This window comes from Anolis carolinensis, chromosome 2 (assembly GCF_035594765.1).
Source record: "Anolis carolinensis isolate JA03-04 chromosome 2, rAnoCar3.1.pri, whole genome shotgun sequence".
Classification (NCBI taxonomy): Eukaryota; Metazoa; Chordata; class Lepidosauria; order Squamata; family Dactyloidae; genus Anolis; species Anolis carolinensis.
This window is the reverse complement of record NC_085842.1, coordinates 290279947-290296350: the sequence shown is the minus strand read 5'-3', so window position 1 is coordinate 290296350 and position 16404 is coordinate 290279947. Positions and strand designations below refer to the sequence as shown.

The 16404-nt window shown below is 40.9% G+C and overlaps 1 protein-coding gene across 4 annotated transcripts in view; it reads right to left on the bottom strand.

Moving 5' to 3' along the window:
* cmya5 (cardiomyopathy associated 5) overlaps positions 1-16404 on the bottom strand; it is an 86773-nt gene that overhangs the window by 32707 nt on the left and 37662 nt on the right. For 3 of the 4 annotated variants that reach the window (XR_010003575.1, XM_008102912.3, XM_008102911.3), the window contains exons 5-7: positions 16105-16127; positions 9540-9658; positions 1228-1377 (exon numbers count right to left, since the gene is read on the bottom strand). Coding sequence is in view for 2 of the 4 variants with exons in the window: in XM_008102912.3 (XP_008101119.1) it covers positions 1228-1377; positions 9540-9658; positions 16105-16127 (292 nt within the window). In the remaining 2 variants the exon portion in view is untranslated. Of the gene's footprint in view, positions 1-1227; positions 1378-9539; positions 9659-16104; positions 16128-16404 lie in introns of those variants that run through there. The other variant, XR_010003576.1, reaches the window with a different exon arrangement.

The following is a 16404-nucleotide window of genomic DNA, read 5'->3' as shown; positions in this document are numbered from 1 at the left end:
ATAAATAAATAATACTGACAGTGATTCTGTACATGTTTACTCATTTCTACAGTCCTTACTAACAGGTAAGGAGCTTACTAATGCTATTAGTATTCCTTTGGATTCCATGATGGGAGAAAGGCAAAGGATAAATAAAGAAAGAAGGCCAGCTAATCACCTCCCAACAAAGGATCGCCCGAGACAGGAAGCAGCCAAGCTTTGAAGCTGCAAGACTACTCAATGCTAATCAAGGTGATCAATTGTAACATTCACACTTGCCTCAAACAGACAAGAGTTCTTTCTCCCACCCTGGGCATTCCACAGATATATAAACCCCACTTGCCTTGTTTCCAACAAACCTCATAACCTCTGAAGATGCCTGCCATAGATGTGAATGAAATGTCAGGAGAGAATGCTTCTGGAACATGGCCATACAGCCCGGAAAACTCACAACAACCCACTGAATATGTTTGCAGTGCAGAATAAAGGCCACCACCTCTTAGAATTATTTTGTTTTTACTATTGATATCCCTGTATTTGCTGCCCGTATGTTCTTATACAACCACAGAGTCATAAAGTTGGAATTGATTTCAAGGGTCATCTAGTTCCGGCCCCAACTCTGCAGGAAAACATAACTTTCATAGCACTTCCTCCTCACTTCCACCCATACTGCCTCCTAAATAAATTCTGAGCTTTTACAGCTTCACCCATGCACTTCTATATATTCCTGATTCTGAGAAATCTGAAACAAGCTGCTAAGGGAGGATGGATGGACAGGAAGATAGCATTTTGAAACCAGATTGTGAAATTGTCGCAATAGTGTTTAGATTAGAACATGAGAAAACAGTACTTCCGAAAAGTTATCCAAAGGGCTGACCCTCTCTCCACACACTGGAAAGTTCTTTTGAAGTTCAGACTACAATCTAAATTAGATTCCCCACCACAATAACAGAGAAATTGCCAGCTGCCTTCATATTTTGTGTTAATAATTGCAGAAAATGGAGTACAAGCAGGAATCAATCACAGAATGTTGTACAGATTTTTCTATATGGAAAAATCCTGAAGCGCTAAATAACTACCATAGTTATTACAGTTATATCTCATTATCACTACGTCTTTCTTTCCATATGCTTTTGGTAGCTTTCATGTTTTAAAAAAACCATGAAAGAACCCATGGGGCTCTTTGTGCCCTCAGTCCCTCCACTCCCAGCACCCTGCCTTGGCGCAAAGACCAAATCATTCACACACCGCTTTGTTCTTTGCTTCCTGGGTATTCCTCCATACAATAAACCTGAAAGAAATCAATGACATCCTCCTCATTCACAGTCCAGTACACTGTGATCGATGTGCTTGTGGCCGAGTTCGGATCTTGAGGCTGTAATTTTGGTGTCTGTGGGACTGAAAGAAAAGAGAAATCATTATTCATACGTCGCTGCTCTTGAGGATTGTATGTACCAGCAAGCATTCACCATCATAGCAATTTATCCTCCAAGCCACACTGGAAGACTACACTGATCCTAGGACCTTTTCTTGGACCTGTAGTGAACAGCACACAGGTTGGCCACGCTTCTGATCCAATTTGCAAACTAATTTCTGAAAGTCAAAGAGCTGCATCCTAAACTTTTTTACAAAGTACAATTTATTGCCATTGCAATCAGGTCTGTCCCATCCATTAGGCAGAGGGAGGTGACCATCTCAAGTGACAGCAAATCAAATTCTGCTATTATCCCATCTCAGTACTACTCTCACGATTGCTACAAAAGCTTACTTGCAGAAAATTATTTATTTATTTACCTTATTTCTACCCTGCCTTTCTCTACCCTGGAGGGGACTCAAGGTGGCTTACATATGGCAACTATTAGATGCCTTAAAATACATACACACAGAGGCTTAAAATCAATAAAATTAATATTAATACATATTAAACATTTAAAACATTGCATTCGATATTAAAATCACATCATCTGAAAATCACAGTCCAAGGTTGTTCTGTCGTCAATTATACAAGTCTATTATTGCACTGTACTAGTCACCCAAAGCCTGATCCCAGGGCCATGTTTTTACTTTTCTTCTGAAGGCTAGAAGGGAGGGAGCTGATCTAACGTCACTGGGGAGGGACTTCCACAGCTGAGGGGCCACCGCTGAGAAGGCCCTGTCTCTCGTCCCTGCCAACTGCGCTTGCGAACCAGACAGGACCAAGAGCAGGGTCTCCCCAGATGATCTTAGTCTCCAAAGTGGCTCATAGGGGGAGATACATTTGGACAGGTAAACTGGGTCGGAACCTTTTAGAGCTTTATAGGCTAAAGCCAGCACTATGAATTGTGCTTGGTAGTAGATTGGCAGCCAGTGGAGCTGGCATAGCAAGGGAGTTGTGTGCTCCCTGTACGCCGCTCCAGTGAACAGCCTGGTTGCCGCCTGTTTGACCAGTTGGAGCTTCCAAGCAGTCTTCAAAGGCAACCCCATGTAGAGCACATTGCAGTAATCTATGCGGGATGTAACAAGAGCATGGACCACCGTGGCCAAGTCAGACTTCCCAAGATACAGGCACAATTGGCGCACAAGTTTTAATTGTGCAAAAGCTCTCCTGGACACCATTGAGACCTGGGAGTCCAGGATCACTCCCAAGCTGCGAACCTGCGTCTTAAAGGGGAGTGTAACCCCATCCAACACAAGCTGTAACCCTGTGCTCTGTTCGGTCTTGCGACTGACCAAGAGGATCTCTGTCTTGTCTGGATTCAATTTCAATTTGTTCGCCCTCATCCAGACCATCACGGCTGCCAAGCACCAGTTCAGGACCTGAACAACCTCCTTAGTACCAGGTGGAAAGGAGTGATAAAGTTGAATGTCATCTGCGTCCACATGACATCGAACTCCAAAACTCCGGATGATCTTTCCCATGTTTCATATGTCTGATGTTGTAGAATCCTCTAAGCAAAGCACTATGAGTGAAGCAATCTGGTGGATTAGTTGTTCCAATAACATGGGATGTCTCCAAACTATTCCATTCTGGAATGATTTCCAGAACAAAACTGGTGTATGGCTCCAGTCCAAAAAATGATTGTGTTCTGGCATCTGTTCCCATGGCTCCTTTTTTCATACACAATCAAAATGGCTAGTTTAAGCATAGTTTTTAGAACTTTTCAAAGTGTAACATGTATTTTGACTCCCATCTCATAGCTACACTTCAAACAACAGTTTGTCCAGCATGGACATCACCTGTTTTGTATCACTTTTAGGCCTCATTCACATCTTTACCTGCAACATGAAGAGGACAGAATTGGCAAGGGAAAGGGTGTGTGGGCAGGGCCATAGCCAGAAAAGAAATTCGGGGGGGGGGGGGGGGAGACTTTTTTGAATCATGAAGAGTAGTTCCATAATGCAAAATAATTTAGAAATCAGGCTCCATTGATAAACTTCAATGGACACTCAAGACAGATAAACTTCAGTGGACACTCAGTTAAAATTCATGAGTAAACCAGGTTTTTTTAAAACCTGAAAAATTGGGCGGGGGTGGGGGGTCGAACTCCTACCCCCCCCCCCCCCTTGGCTACAGCCCTGTGTATGTGTGTGTGTGTGGGGGGGGGGGTAGTCCATGAAGACACATCTTGAACATCACAGCCTATCTGGTGGCTTCAAAGAACTTTGGCTATTTAGTCCAAAGATCTGAGAAGAAATTTGTGAGCACCTTCAGTTGAACCTACACAGTTCCAATATCCGGGACCCGATGAGATAAATCCTGGGTGTTTTGTAAGTGCATTCTGTCAAATATGGACCTTTTCAGAGCTCCAAATTTAATCTCCATAGCAACCAAGAGTGTAGGAACACCACAAGGATTGTTCTGTAATGGGGCTTGTTGCTTGCCCACATCTTCTTCTGTTTCTGCCCTACTTATTCTGCAAGCAATTCTTGGCATAGATCATTCCCAAAGTCTCCTAGGAACTGTAATAAATTAAGGATGCTAGTGTGCAGAAGGAGCATGATTCCTACTATTTGGAATCTTTACTCCGCAAACAGGAGATCCACTCAGAAGCTTTGTGGGATCTTATAGCATCAGTATCTGATCTATATGCATTCTCATTAAGCAAGTTAACAATGAGAACTAATGAGAAGGCGAATGACTTCAAAGGGTGGATAAAAAACCAACACATTTCAGTGTTAAATTATATGGCAAAACAACAACAAAATCTTCTCTTTTTCAGATCCGCCATGGCTGAATTTCCATTTGATGTATTAAGATCTACTTAGAAAAAACCTCTCTTTCTCTCCCCACCTCTTTTCAGTTCATTTCCGAAGCAATTGTGAATTCCTGTGGCACAAAGAAAGCAAATGCTGATGCTTGCACATTTCTTGTGGTTAAGGAAAATAGCTGCTTGTCATTCAAAATATTTTCCTTCCCTTCATCAAACACAAACTAGATTATTTCTGTATTTACTGAGACTGGAGACACAGACAGTATTTCAGAGTATAAAAGCCTGTTCACGTCCCAAGGACAATGGAATGGAATGGAAGCACCACAAGATAACAAACAGGGAATTCCTGCTTAGTTCCCCCATTATTTATTTAAACACTTAATAGTAAAGAGAGAGCAAACCAGTCAGGACCACAGCATCCCCAAGGCACCTTCTACACTGCCATATAATCCAGATTATCAAAGCAGATAATCCACATGATTTGAAGTGCATTATATGAGTCTACACTGCCATATAGTTGAGTTAAAGCAGATAATCTGGATTTTATATGGCAGTGTAGAAGGGACCTCAGTGCCATTTCTCCCATAATATCTCGTCTCAGATCTGCTAGTTGCTTTGTGTGAAATGTCAATGTGGAGTTCATTTTTAAAAATAGCAGATGAGGTAGGTGTGTAACTAAAATGAGAACATTCTGCCCCCATAAGAATTATGCCCCCCATGAAATTTTCCTTCAGTTCCCAAATTTCTAGCATTTCAATAACATAAAACTCAAGTTGGGCATTAGAAAGGAAGTTGACAAAGAGTGCAAACACAGGAAATAGAATGGTTCTAGGTATAAATTGTTTCCAATGATTTTCTGCAATGCTAGAAATTTGGAGTCTGAAAGAAAATTGGATGGGAATGCAGAATTTTGCTCCCCTTCTGCTACACTGTTGGCACAGCAGGATTTACATAAAAAGCAAAACATCCCACCTCTTGTTGTGTTCCTCCAATCAGAATGTCTTAGAAAAACAACTGTGGTATAGCCCTCATATCCCAGACTTGATGGGCATCAGTGACCCACATTTAGTAACAAACCATATCAAAACAAAGGACCTCTGGCCCAAGAATAGTACACAGTCACACTGGAGGATCTAGAAAATGCCTAGAAGGGACCTATTTTGTTGGACATGAATAAAGAAAACCACAGATACTAATACAGTGGTCATACTGTGTTAAATGGGGTGCTATGCACTTGATTCCAGCTATGCACTTGATTCCAGATCTACTACAGCAAGAATAATTTTAGGTTATTAGAATGAAGCCAGGGTTCTATGAATTGCAAGATTCCTACCACTTCCTGGAGCAGGAAGAGGTACGTTTGTAGCTGGAACAGATAATTTCATGATCATAGACAGAAGAAGGAGAACTATCTGGTGTAGATGCCTTAGCTGTAGATTTCTTCACTGGCCGAGGGCAGGACTAGTATGGATATGTTACCAGCTCTAATATCATACTATTCCACTTCCACATGGAGTCAAAAGCTTTTATAGATTTGTCTTTTTGATCAGAGATAATGGTGGAGCAAAACCAAACAGGCAAAAACATGCTGATAAGATAGCACAGATACTAATATTTCTACCTTCCAAATTATGTATCTTTCTCCACTCCTATTAAAGATGAACAATATTTTCATCTCGCTTTTTGAGAGGAAGAGCTGGTGGGCCCAAGAACTCCACAGAGCCTCTTGGGCTGCATGCAGCCTGTGATATAGTTGACTTCCACAAAGTTGTCAAAATAGTTGGCTAACAATAACCAGCATATGAAATTCTTCCCACCGAAATGAATATAAATGGTGCAAAGTGATCCAGAATAGTTAAAAAGATACTCTCTCTTATTTGCATTTTTCTGTATACGTGCAAGTATCTCTATTTCAGGGGTCCCCAAACTAAGGCCCGTGGGCCAGATGTGGCCCTCCAAGGTCATCTACCTGGCCCCCGCCCTCAGTTTTAGACTTAGGCTCGCCCAAAGTCTGAAATGATTTGAAGGCACACAACAACAATAATCCTAATTAACTTAACTATCTCATTGGCCAGAAGCAGGCCTACAGTTCCCATTGAAATCCTGATGAGTTTAAGTTGGTTAAAATTGTTTTTTATTTTTAAATATTACAATATTGTTCTTTCATTGTTGTTGTTGGGTTTTTGTTGTTGTTTTTTTTTTTTGCACTACAAATAAGACATGTGCAGTGTGAATAGGAATCTGTTCATATTTTTTTCAAATGATAATTTGGCCCCTCAATAGTCTGAAGGATTGTGGACCAGCCCTCTGCTTAAAAAGTTTGAGAACCCCTGCTCTATTTCCTAATTAATTGCTAGATTATAACCTAATTGAACACTATATATTGGCATTATAGCTGCATTGCTTCTTGTTTCTGTCATTGGGGATGAGGCTGGATAAATATTTCATCCAATAAATCAAGAACACCCGGCAACTATACAGTTACAAATATCTATTCCCTCTTGTTTTATAGAAAGTTCCAAACAGAAGGCTATGCTAAAGTAAGTTGCTACTTGTTACTCTTTGCTTTTTTAGAACTACAGGCAGTTCCTGAGTTACAAACATCAGTACTGTTTCATTATCCAGGTGGAGGCCACTAGGGGCTGATAGAGAGAGAAGGATAGTCCATTTTATGGGGTTGGAGGGTAGGTCGAAGGAGGAAAACCATTTCCCCCTGTTTTCCTGTTGTTTTTCTCACCCATATCCCCTTCATGGAAACAACCCTCGCTTATTATATGGGAAGGGGGGCATAACCAGAGAAAACAGGGAAAATTGTTTTCCTCCTTAAACTTCCCCCCCATAAAATGGACTATCCTTCCGTCTTTGGCACCCCCTAGTGGTCTCTACCCACATAATGGAACAGTACCCAAACATCTGACTTATACTTAAGAATAGAGGTGAGACAACAGGAAATGAGAGGAATCTACCCCTAGGAAAGGAAATTCAATCCTAAAAGAGTTATCTGGGGGAAAAGGTGTCTTCACTGAAGCTATCTCGCCAATCCTTGTTCATCATCATCATCATCATCATCATCATTTAATTACTTATTAATCGCCCTCCATCCATGATGCTCTAGGCGATTTACAAGATAAAATTGTAAAGGATAAAAATATATACATACAAATATTGATAAAATTAACATAGATTAAAAGCTCTAGTAAAGAGCCAGGTCTTGAGTGCTAGGGTAAAAGGCCCCAACTCACGCATGGCTCTCATATGGGGTGGCAAGGCATTCCATAAGACAGGGGCAGAAATAGAAAAAGCTCTGCATCTGGTCCTTTCCAAGTGCACTTCTCTAGGACCCGGTATATAAAGTAAGTCTCGTTGGGATGGTCGTTGCGACCTCCGATGATGGGAGAAGGAGAGACGGTCCCTAAGGTACGATGGGCCCTGGCCGTAAAGAGTTTTAAAGGTCAGAACTAGCATCTTATATAGACCACGGTAATCAGTTGGAAGCCAATGCAAATGCTGCAGCACTGGTGTTATATGGCATTTCATGGGTGTTCTTGTGAGTAGCCTGGCTGCTGCATTCTGAACAATACAGAGCTTTCGGGTCGTGGACATTGGAAGGCCCACATACAGGGCGTTGCAATAGTCCAGCCTAGACGTGACCGTGGCATGGATGACTGTTGCCAGAGCCTCATCAGATAGATAGGGTGCCAGTTGCCTCGCTTGTCGTAGGTGGAAAAAGGCCTGTTTGCTGGCAGCAGCGACTTGAGCTTCCATTGTCAGCTGCGAATCTAAAATGACACCCAGGCTCTTAACGGTAGGCGAAGGAGATAGGGCAGCACCATCGAAGGTGGGCAGGAAGTGGGTCAGACCAGTCAAGCCACAACAAGCCACATTTTTCAAAATCCAATGATCACAGGGACATAAAGTGAAATCTTCTGAACAGGGGCACAGACAGCAAAACAAATGCCACAGGGGTGTTAACCCTTCCCTATGCTATCCAAAATAGATAGATAGATGGTTAGAGTTACACTTAAAATGTAACTATTCTGATCTACATACAAATTCAACTTAAGAACAACCTACAGAACTTATCTTGTTCATAATTTGCCTGTCCCACACTCCTCCTACTTGTCATAAAGAAAGTAATATATTACGAATGCATTGCTTTTTTTACTTACACCATTACTATAATTATTTTAAAAATACACCTAAGAAATACAAAAATGTCCCAAATTCTTTCCAAATAACTCATTAAAGCAACTCAATATTTAGAGAGTGCATTATCGCATTCTCCTATTGCGTGATTTTAGTTGTTATTAATTGGCTCTCAGTCTACCTCTCTTGTCATGAAATAGTATACCTTTTGTTCAAAGTTATTGTCAGCTTCTTTTCTGCCAATCCAAAGCACAAAAAACAAAGGTCCAAAAAGATGCACAACTCACTTTTTCTACCCATCAGTTTGCCAGTCGCATGCTGCTTCCCCTCCATTTTCAGCACAGAGTTGTTCACATCATGCACAGGCACTTCCGGTCAGGATCTGTGCAAAAAAGGGAGAGGAAGCAGCGCATGCCACTACCGCAGCAACACGGGAGTCTTCCCGTGTTGCCTTCCCTGCAATGGGGGGAAGCTAGGCAGTGACACTTCCCCCCATAGGATGAGGGGAAAGGTAAGGCAGGCAATGCAGGGCATAGAGCATTGGCTTCTCCATGCCTCCCGTCGGGAGCCCATGGATTCACCCTGATGTGGGGCAAAACCATGGCCTTTTTGATGAAGTCTTAGGAATAATGGAGCCAAGGTGCAATGGGTTCACCCTTGTGCCGGCTGAACTGTTGACCTGTAGGTTGGGTTGCTGACCTGAAGGTTGCTGGTTCAAATCCGCAAGTTGGGGTGAGCTCCCGTCTGTCAGCTCTAGCTTGCAGGGATATAAGAGAAGCCTCCCAGCAGGATGGTAAAACATCTGGGCATCCCCTGGGCAACGTCTCTGCAGACGGCCAATTCTCTTACATCAGAAGCGACTCGCGGTATGTTCTCAAGTTGCGTCTGACATGATAAAAAAGGGATCAGATCAAGAGACAAACTTTTTTCAGTCTTTTTTCTTAACATAATAATACACTTGCTGCAGATGACTGCATAATGCCTAATCCAAACCTACAGGTGACTTCCCTTTTTAGTATGAGTAAGAAGCATTTGATGTTGCTTCTCTAGTTCTCTTTCTCATCACCCAAACACTTTGGCACAATCAGACTTCACTTCAAACTGAGCTGATTACTAATTATATGCACCAACTCACAACACCAATTTCCTTTCGCAAGCACATTTCGTTTTTAGGTCCCAATACATTTTCAAGCCTGGCACCAAATTATTCACACAGATTCTTACCAGGGATGTGCTTTAAGGTCTGGTCACCATTTGCTGTACCACAAGCATAGTTTTTGAACTGTGAAAATTCACTAGGCATCTTTTCCAAAGTCAGAATATCTTCCACAGCAGAAAGCAGCCTATAGGAAGAAAAATACATAGGGACATTTGAAAGCATTCTGCTAACATCCACTTGTCAAACTTAGTCCTATAAAACAATCTGTGGCCTGTTATATCCTTAATGAGGCCTGAAAAGCCAACATTTGAAAAACCTGTCTACTGGACAATAACTCATCAGAAAATAGCACTATTATTTTTGTCTGGAGGAAAAAATCAGATTTTGCTATCCACCAGAAAATGGCATAAACAGAATGAAAAGGAAAAAAATCATCACAGGACTGAAAGAAATATCTTAAAAGTTCAGTGACAACTATGTATGAAGGCTCAAAGCAACTTCTTGGCAACTTAAAATCATAATTTACATTGAGGTGAGTGGAGGGAAAGCAGAGGGAACTGTCTTAGCACATTCTCTCCAGTCTTTTCCCATCTTCTGGGATGGCTAACCATCCCACATGCTTATTGCACCTTTCCCTGTCTTTCCTCTGCTTTCGCCAGCATTCTGCTGCTTGGAGTCAGGTAACACCCTACTTTGGTCTTCAGGCTCCATTTCCATCCACTTCTGGAGTCCCACCGGAAATGCCCTTACATCATGTGATGGCCTCCATGGGATTCCTGTTGGGGTCCATTTCCTAAGTGTATGGAAACGGAGCCTGACGACCATCTGAAGAGACCCTAAGTGTAACTGACATTGAAAAATAAGGTTTGTGTCCAGATTTTTAGAAGGTGTATTTCAGCATTTAGGAGATGTTTAATGTGAATGTGTGAGGAGAAGGAGGAACCAACTGCATCCTCTTTGTTATCACTGGAACCAAACCACAGCGGATACCGAGGGTCCTATGTATGTATGTATGTGTATATGTGTACACACACACACACACACACACACACACACACACTATTTATTTATTTATTTGCAGTATTTATATTCTGCCCTTCTCACCCCAAAGGGGATTCAAGGCGGATTACAATGCACATATACATGGCAAACATTCGATGCCATTATTAGACATACAGATAGACAATAGAGGCAATTTAACATTTTCCAGCTTCTGGCTTCATGAGGGCATGCTTGATTCCAGCCTCAGGGGGAGCTGCCGCTTCATCATCCACTGTGACACCAGGTCCTTTTGATGGTAATACTTCCTCATTGTTCTTTGCCGGAATTTTATGGTGTCGTAAATTAAGTTAAATTTCTCTACTCACAGCTGCAACTGTTTTCGAGATGCTTAGGTGGGCAGCAAGCTAGGCTATTAACGGTGGGAAGCTTGACCTGGGCTTCGAACCAATGACCTCACGGTCAGTAATGATTTATTGTTGCTGGCTACTAACCAGCTGCACCACAGTCCAGTTCTACATACATAGTATACCTAGTAGGACATACTGTATATACTCATGTATAGGTCAACCTCATGTATAAGTCGAGGCCCTGGATGAGTAGAGGGTTATTCCTCAGTGAGGGGAAGTATCAGTACTGCCTCAATCTCCTGCCACACCTGGCCACTGCCGCTGCCATTTTCTTGCCCAGGCATTCAAAAAAGTCCAGAAATAGTGCAATGTTGGAGAGAGTAGAAGTGGTTGGTTCTTCTTTTAGATTCTCACAGGATGCATTAAGATCTTTCCTTTTGCCACTCTACTCAAAGATGGTTCCTTTTTTTTTTTGAAAAGAGTTACTATTCAGTACTTACATTGATTCATGATGTCAACCCAGGTTTTTTGGGTTGGTTTTTTAAAAATGAATTTCCTAGACTTATACATGAGTATATTCAGTACTTTGAAAAACAAGATGGTCTGCTATGTTTACATTCTGGCATCCCCACTGATGTCTCTAAAGGTTTCGAAGCAGCAACTGGGGATACAACTGTATTGCTTAGAATCCTAACTTTTACCCAGTTAGATCCCTAATAATCCTTCCACTTCATTCAGCAGCAAAAGATTGAATGAAAGAACAAGTGAACAGAAGAAGGACAAAATACCCAGACTATCACTTGCTGGCTCAGAGCGTTTACAATTTAAAGTTTTTGACATTTTGGCTCTCAGGATGTCTTAAATTACAATCTCAATCTCTTATCATTAGTCATATTGGTGAGAATTTCTGGGAGTTGAAGTCCAACAATAACTGGAGGACTGATTTACCTAATAATGGTTATACATTTTACCATAGAAAATAACTTCTGCAAGTATAAGTACTGTTCATATACTTCTTCAGCTTAATCAAAAGTGGCTGTTTTACACATTTACACAAATCTGTTTACAGTGGTCTATGCAGAAGATGCTTCAGCCCTACTTCATAAAAAAGAAAATCAGTCCATTTAGCAAGCCTTGCAAATGCTGATTAGTTATCAGTAAATGTTTGGTTTTTATGCATACTTTATTCACTTACATTCCCAGGGTCACGTAAAAATTTCTCAGGCCAAAAAACATTGCAAGTGGAAAAGTTTAGGAAGCCCTGCTCTAGATTAATACCTGTAAACCTCAGACTAAAAGGATATTAGAAGTGGTGAAGCAAAAGGACATTTGGATCTTAGATTCAAAGCAAGTTCAAAGTGGGGGGAAAAAACAAGAATGGAAATGGATAAACCGTATCCTTTGAAGTATTTTACGTGTGATAGAAAATGAACTATAGTCCGGGAAGCTGATTGATTCCAAAAATATAATGTAAAACAGCTGGTGATGAGGCGTTAACAACCCCAAAAACAGATGATGGGAAAATGAAAGCAAAATGGATTAGAAGTAATTAGCTCTTGTTTGCTGAGCTCATTACAGAGGCAGAAAATAATGCATTTTTAACTCTGAGGCAGAACAAGTATCAAAGGATGAAAAAGAGACATTTATGCAAAAGACTGATGTGTCACTTCTAGAATATATTTATTTATAGGCAAATGAATTATTGTTTAAATGAGATATCATAAAGAATGTATACTGTACAAATGGGACTCACAGCAAAATGTTGTAATATAGCCTCCTCTCTCCCTAATAGAAACACTTCTGTTCCAAATTCCTGCCAGTCACACTCTCTTCTAAGAGACTCCAGGTCAGCCTTCCCAATTTGCCATCATCCCCAGCTGAGGATGATGGGAGTTGTAACCCATGCTTAAATGTGTGTGTCTGAAGATAATGGGGTTTATAGTCCAACAGACTCCATTGGGGATGCCTCTATAAATTCCAAGGCATTCAGGTAGGTCAATTCATAACTTTCCTTTCTGCGCAGGACTTTTTTACATTCCACAATTATAGCACCATGTTTTTGCTTGTTTAGGGTTCCCAGATCTCCTATTCATGTTTCAAGGCAAACAATAGTATCTGAAGGGAAGAGTACCATCCTGAAAATAAAGCACATTTTAAAATGTGTGTGCTACTGGAAGCTGCATTTATATTGCTACTGTAGACTCCTCAGGCCTCCTTAATGATTTATCACCTCTTTCTCTCAAAATTTTCAACTAAAGTTAGAAGGAGTGGTCAATGTGGGAAAATATTGGACTGCCTCCGCAGTCACTGAAGATGGTACTACCAGATTGCTGCTTTGGTGGCCTTTCTCCTTCTCCTGTGGCTCATTCACTCTGCAGTTATAGTGTTATGATTCCACTCTAGTTGCCATTTCTTACATGTTTCAGTGGCTAAATATTACTTAGAACTGTAACTTGTTAGTACTGTAATGAGTAACTCCAGATATCACTTTTCTGGAGGGCAATAGCAGCAATAAATAATGGTTAAATGAATAGAATACAGTTCGACCCCTGTATCCACAGGGGATACATTCACGGAATTCATGTGGATAGGCAAAATGATGGGTAATAGTGAACATTATCGAAATGAAAAACTTCTGTCCCAAGGATTTCTTAGAGTCCTGTTGGAGGACCTAGGAAATGCCTAGAGAGGACATATTTTATCAGACGTGGATGAATGAAACTGCAGGACCAGCTGTCATGGATGCAGCAGCCATACTATGATAGGTAACTAGTTTTTATTTTAAAAGGCCTCTACGTAGCCATTTTTTTGCAGAGATTCTGTGGAACGTGATGTCAAAGGCCAAAGGTACAAGCAAAATGCTGACAATGATATGGCCTTGCCTACTCCCCTCAAGAAATGACCTCTGTACCCATGGATAAAATATGAAACTGTGAAGATGGAATAATAACATTACTGCCTTTAGTGATGTACACAAATCTGGGGAAGATTTGGCTCTCTATATGTTTTTGGACTGCAGCTCCCATACTTCTTTGTCATTGACTATGGTGGCCGGGGCTTCTGGGAGATGAAATCTAGAGCATCCCTAGTTCTGGTGTAGACATTCAACTTACTCCCATCAGTTTTTCTATTATATTTCGTTTGTGAACCTTATAAGATGCAGGATCACCCATTTCTACACACTTTAAAAACAGTTTAAAGAGTCCCACAGAACCCATCATATGGTGCAAAACTATTTCTAGCTGTTCCCCATGGAACTCCATCTTAAAAATGTGTTTAAAGTGTATAGATACTGAGGTTTTAGGAATTAGGTGACAATTGTCTTCAGAGCTCCTGATTCATGCAGAAACAGGTAACACTGCTTATTTAGGCATGGCATGGGAAGAAATTGTTTAATTTCCCCCATGTTAGATCGTTTTAGTGATGTTAAAGAGTGGGTTCTCCGGTGAACAGTCTCAAAATGAGCCTTGATGCTCCTTTTCTCGCCAGTAATCCTCTTGCATGAAACTTTTACAGTAATTTTTTTAAAAATAATTTATTCTTCAGGAATTGTGCAATTTTGATATATTACCACTTTGCTGTGGCTATATCCCCCCCTTTTTTTAGACCTAGATTTATTTACAGCATTTATATTCCACCCTTCTCACCTGAAGGGGACTCGGGGTGGATCACATTACACATATAGACAAACATTCAATACCTTTTAACATAGAACAAAGACAAGACAAACATAGGCTCCGAGCGGGCCTCGAACTCATGACCTCCTGGTCAGAGTGATTCATTGCAGCTGGTTGCAGCTGGCTTGCTCTCCCGCCTGCGCCACAGCTCGGGCCTTAGGACTTTGGCAATTGTGAAGTTTCCCTTTTTAAAAAAAGAAAGAAAAGAAGAAGTATGCAAAATGGGCAGGGAATACACTTGCCTATGTGATTGCTCAGAATGTGGAGGATTACAGTAGAAATAGACAAATGTACATCGCATGTGATGGGGGTGAATATATTATAATTTCCCTTATAAACAGAACAGAATGAAACACTATGGTAAGAAGACAATTCCCCCCGATCCCTGTCTCCATGGGATGAGGTCCTGTGTAGTGCTTCAAAAAGTTTCCAAGCAACAGCAATAAAGTGCAACCCTGGTATCTGCAGGGTATGTTCCAAGTGAATGTCTGAAACCATGAATAATAGTGATTCCTATATTTTGATGAAACTTGGACCAGAAACATACCATAGAATTTCACTGGGAGAGCCCACAAACATTTACAGGAGGGAAGGGAGAGAGGTATTTTTGCAATGTAGGAAAGTGAAACCATGAACATTGAGCCTGTGGATAAGGGAATTGAACTGTATATCTTTTTTTGTGTCAGGAGCGACTTGAGAAACTACAAGTTCCTTCTGGTGTGAGAGGATTGGACATTTCCCAGGGCATGCCTGGATGTTTGATGTTTTACCATCCTTGTGGGAGGCTTATCTCATGTCCCCACATGGGGAGCTGGAGCTCACAGAGGGAGCTCACCCACTCTTCCCTGTCAGCCCAAGGGTTTAACTCATTGTGCCACTGGGGGCTCCATATTATGTTATTACAACTGTATAATAATATACACATTATGGACCATGCTGCCTTATTTTGAATTACTTTATACTCACTGGAAAAACTATTGTTTATTTTTCAAAGATGACCCTTTCTAAAAAAAATGCTATTAATTTTCTAAAATGACTCTCAGGTGACTTTCAGATTCCATACAATCTTTCTGGTGGAGGAGGTAAAACAACAGAAGAAACCCCAAATTTAGCTGGGGCTGGACCCTTACTTACATACTCTACTCTACTTACATACTCTGTTAGGCTATATTTCTGCCTAACACCTCATTGCCTAGGAGGACCATGTTCATTAACATTTAAACTAACAGGGAAATTAAATCTGTTAAAACATGAACTCCCACAAACAGTAGCATATTACAACTGGAATTTTAAAATGGTTTTATGCAGCCATGATAAACACCTGCTGGAGGACGAGCAACACAGATGCTTATTGAAAGAGATAGGGAGAATTTAATAATGCCAAATGTATTAGTATTTAAATTGCAAATAACAAAATGCATGCAAAATATTCCAAACACTTTGCAGCAACATTATCCAGCACACCATTACCTCCTTAATATCTATGCGTTTCTGAAATGAGGTGTTTATACTAGCAGCATGCTTCCAATGGAGCTTGAAAATATTATAGCATTCAAACATGCTGATCCTAATACACACCACAATGCAGCAAAGCTTTTATATACCTTTTGTTTATTTCTTCTGATGACTGAGGGGGGGAAGGGGAGGGAAGGAATGGATTAATACATATTGCAAAATGTGCTAGACATCTTATCCATATGATTTTATATCCTGATTATCTCTACTTAGGCCAAATTGCTGTACAAGTAGCACCAGACATAACTTTCCAAATTTTACTGAAAATGTTACTTTTAGGGAGTATTACTCCCAAAATCCCCAGCCAGTACAGCAATGGTAGTTTCCCAAAATGAACTTTTTCAGGACTATATGGGGGAAAAAAATCAGCATTCTCTCATCACATTGCA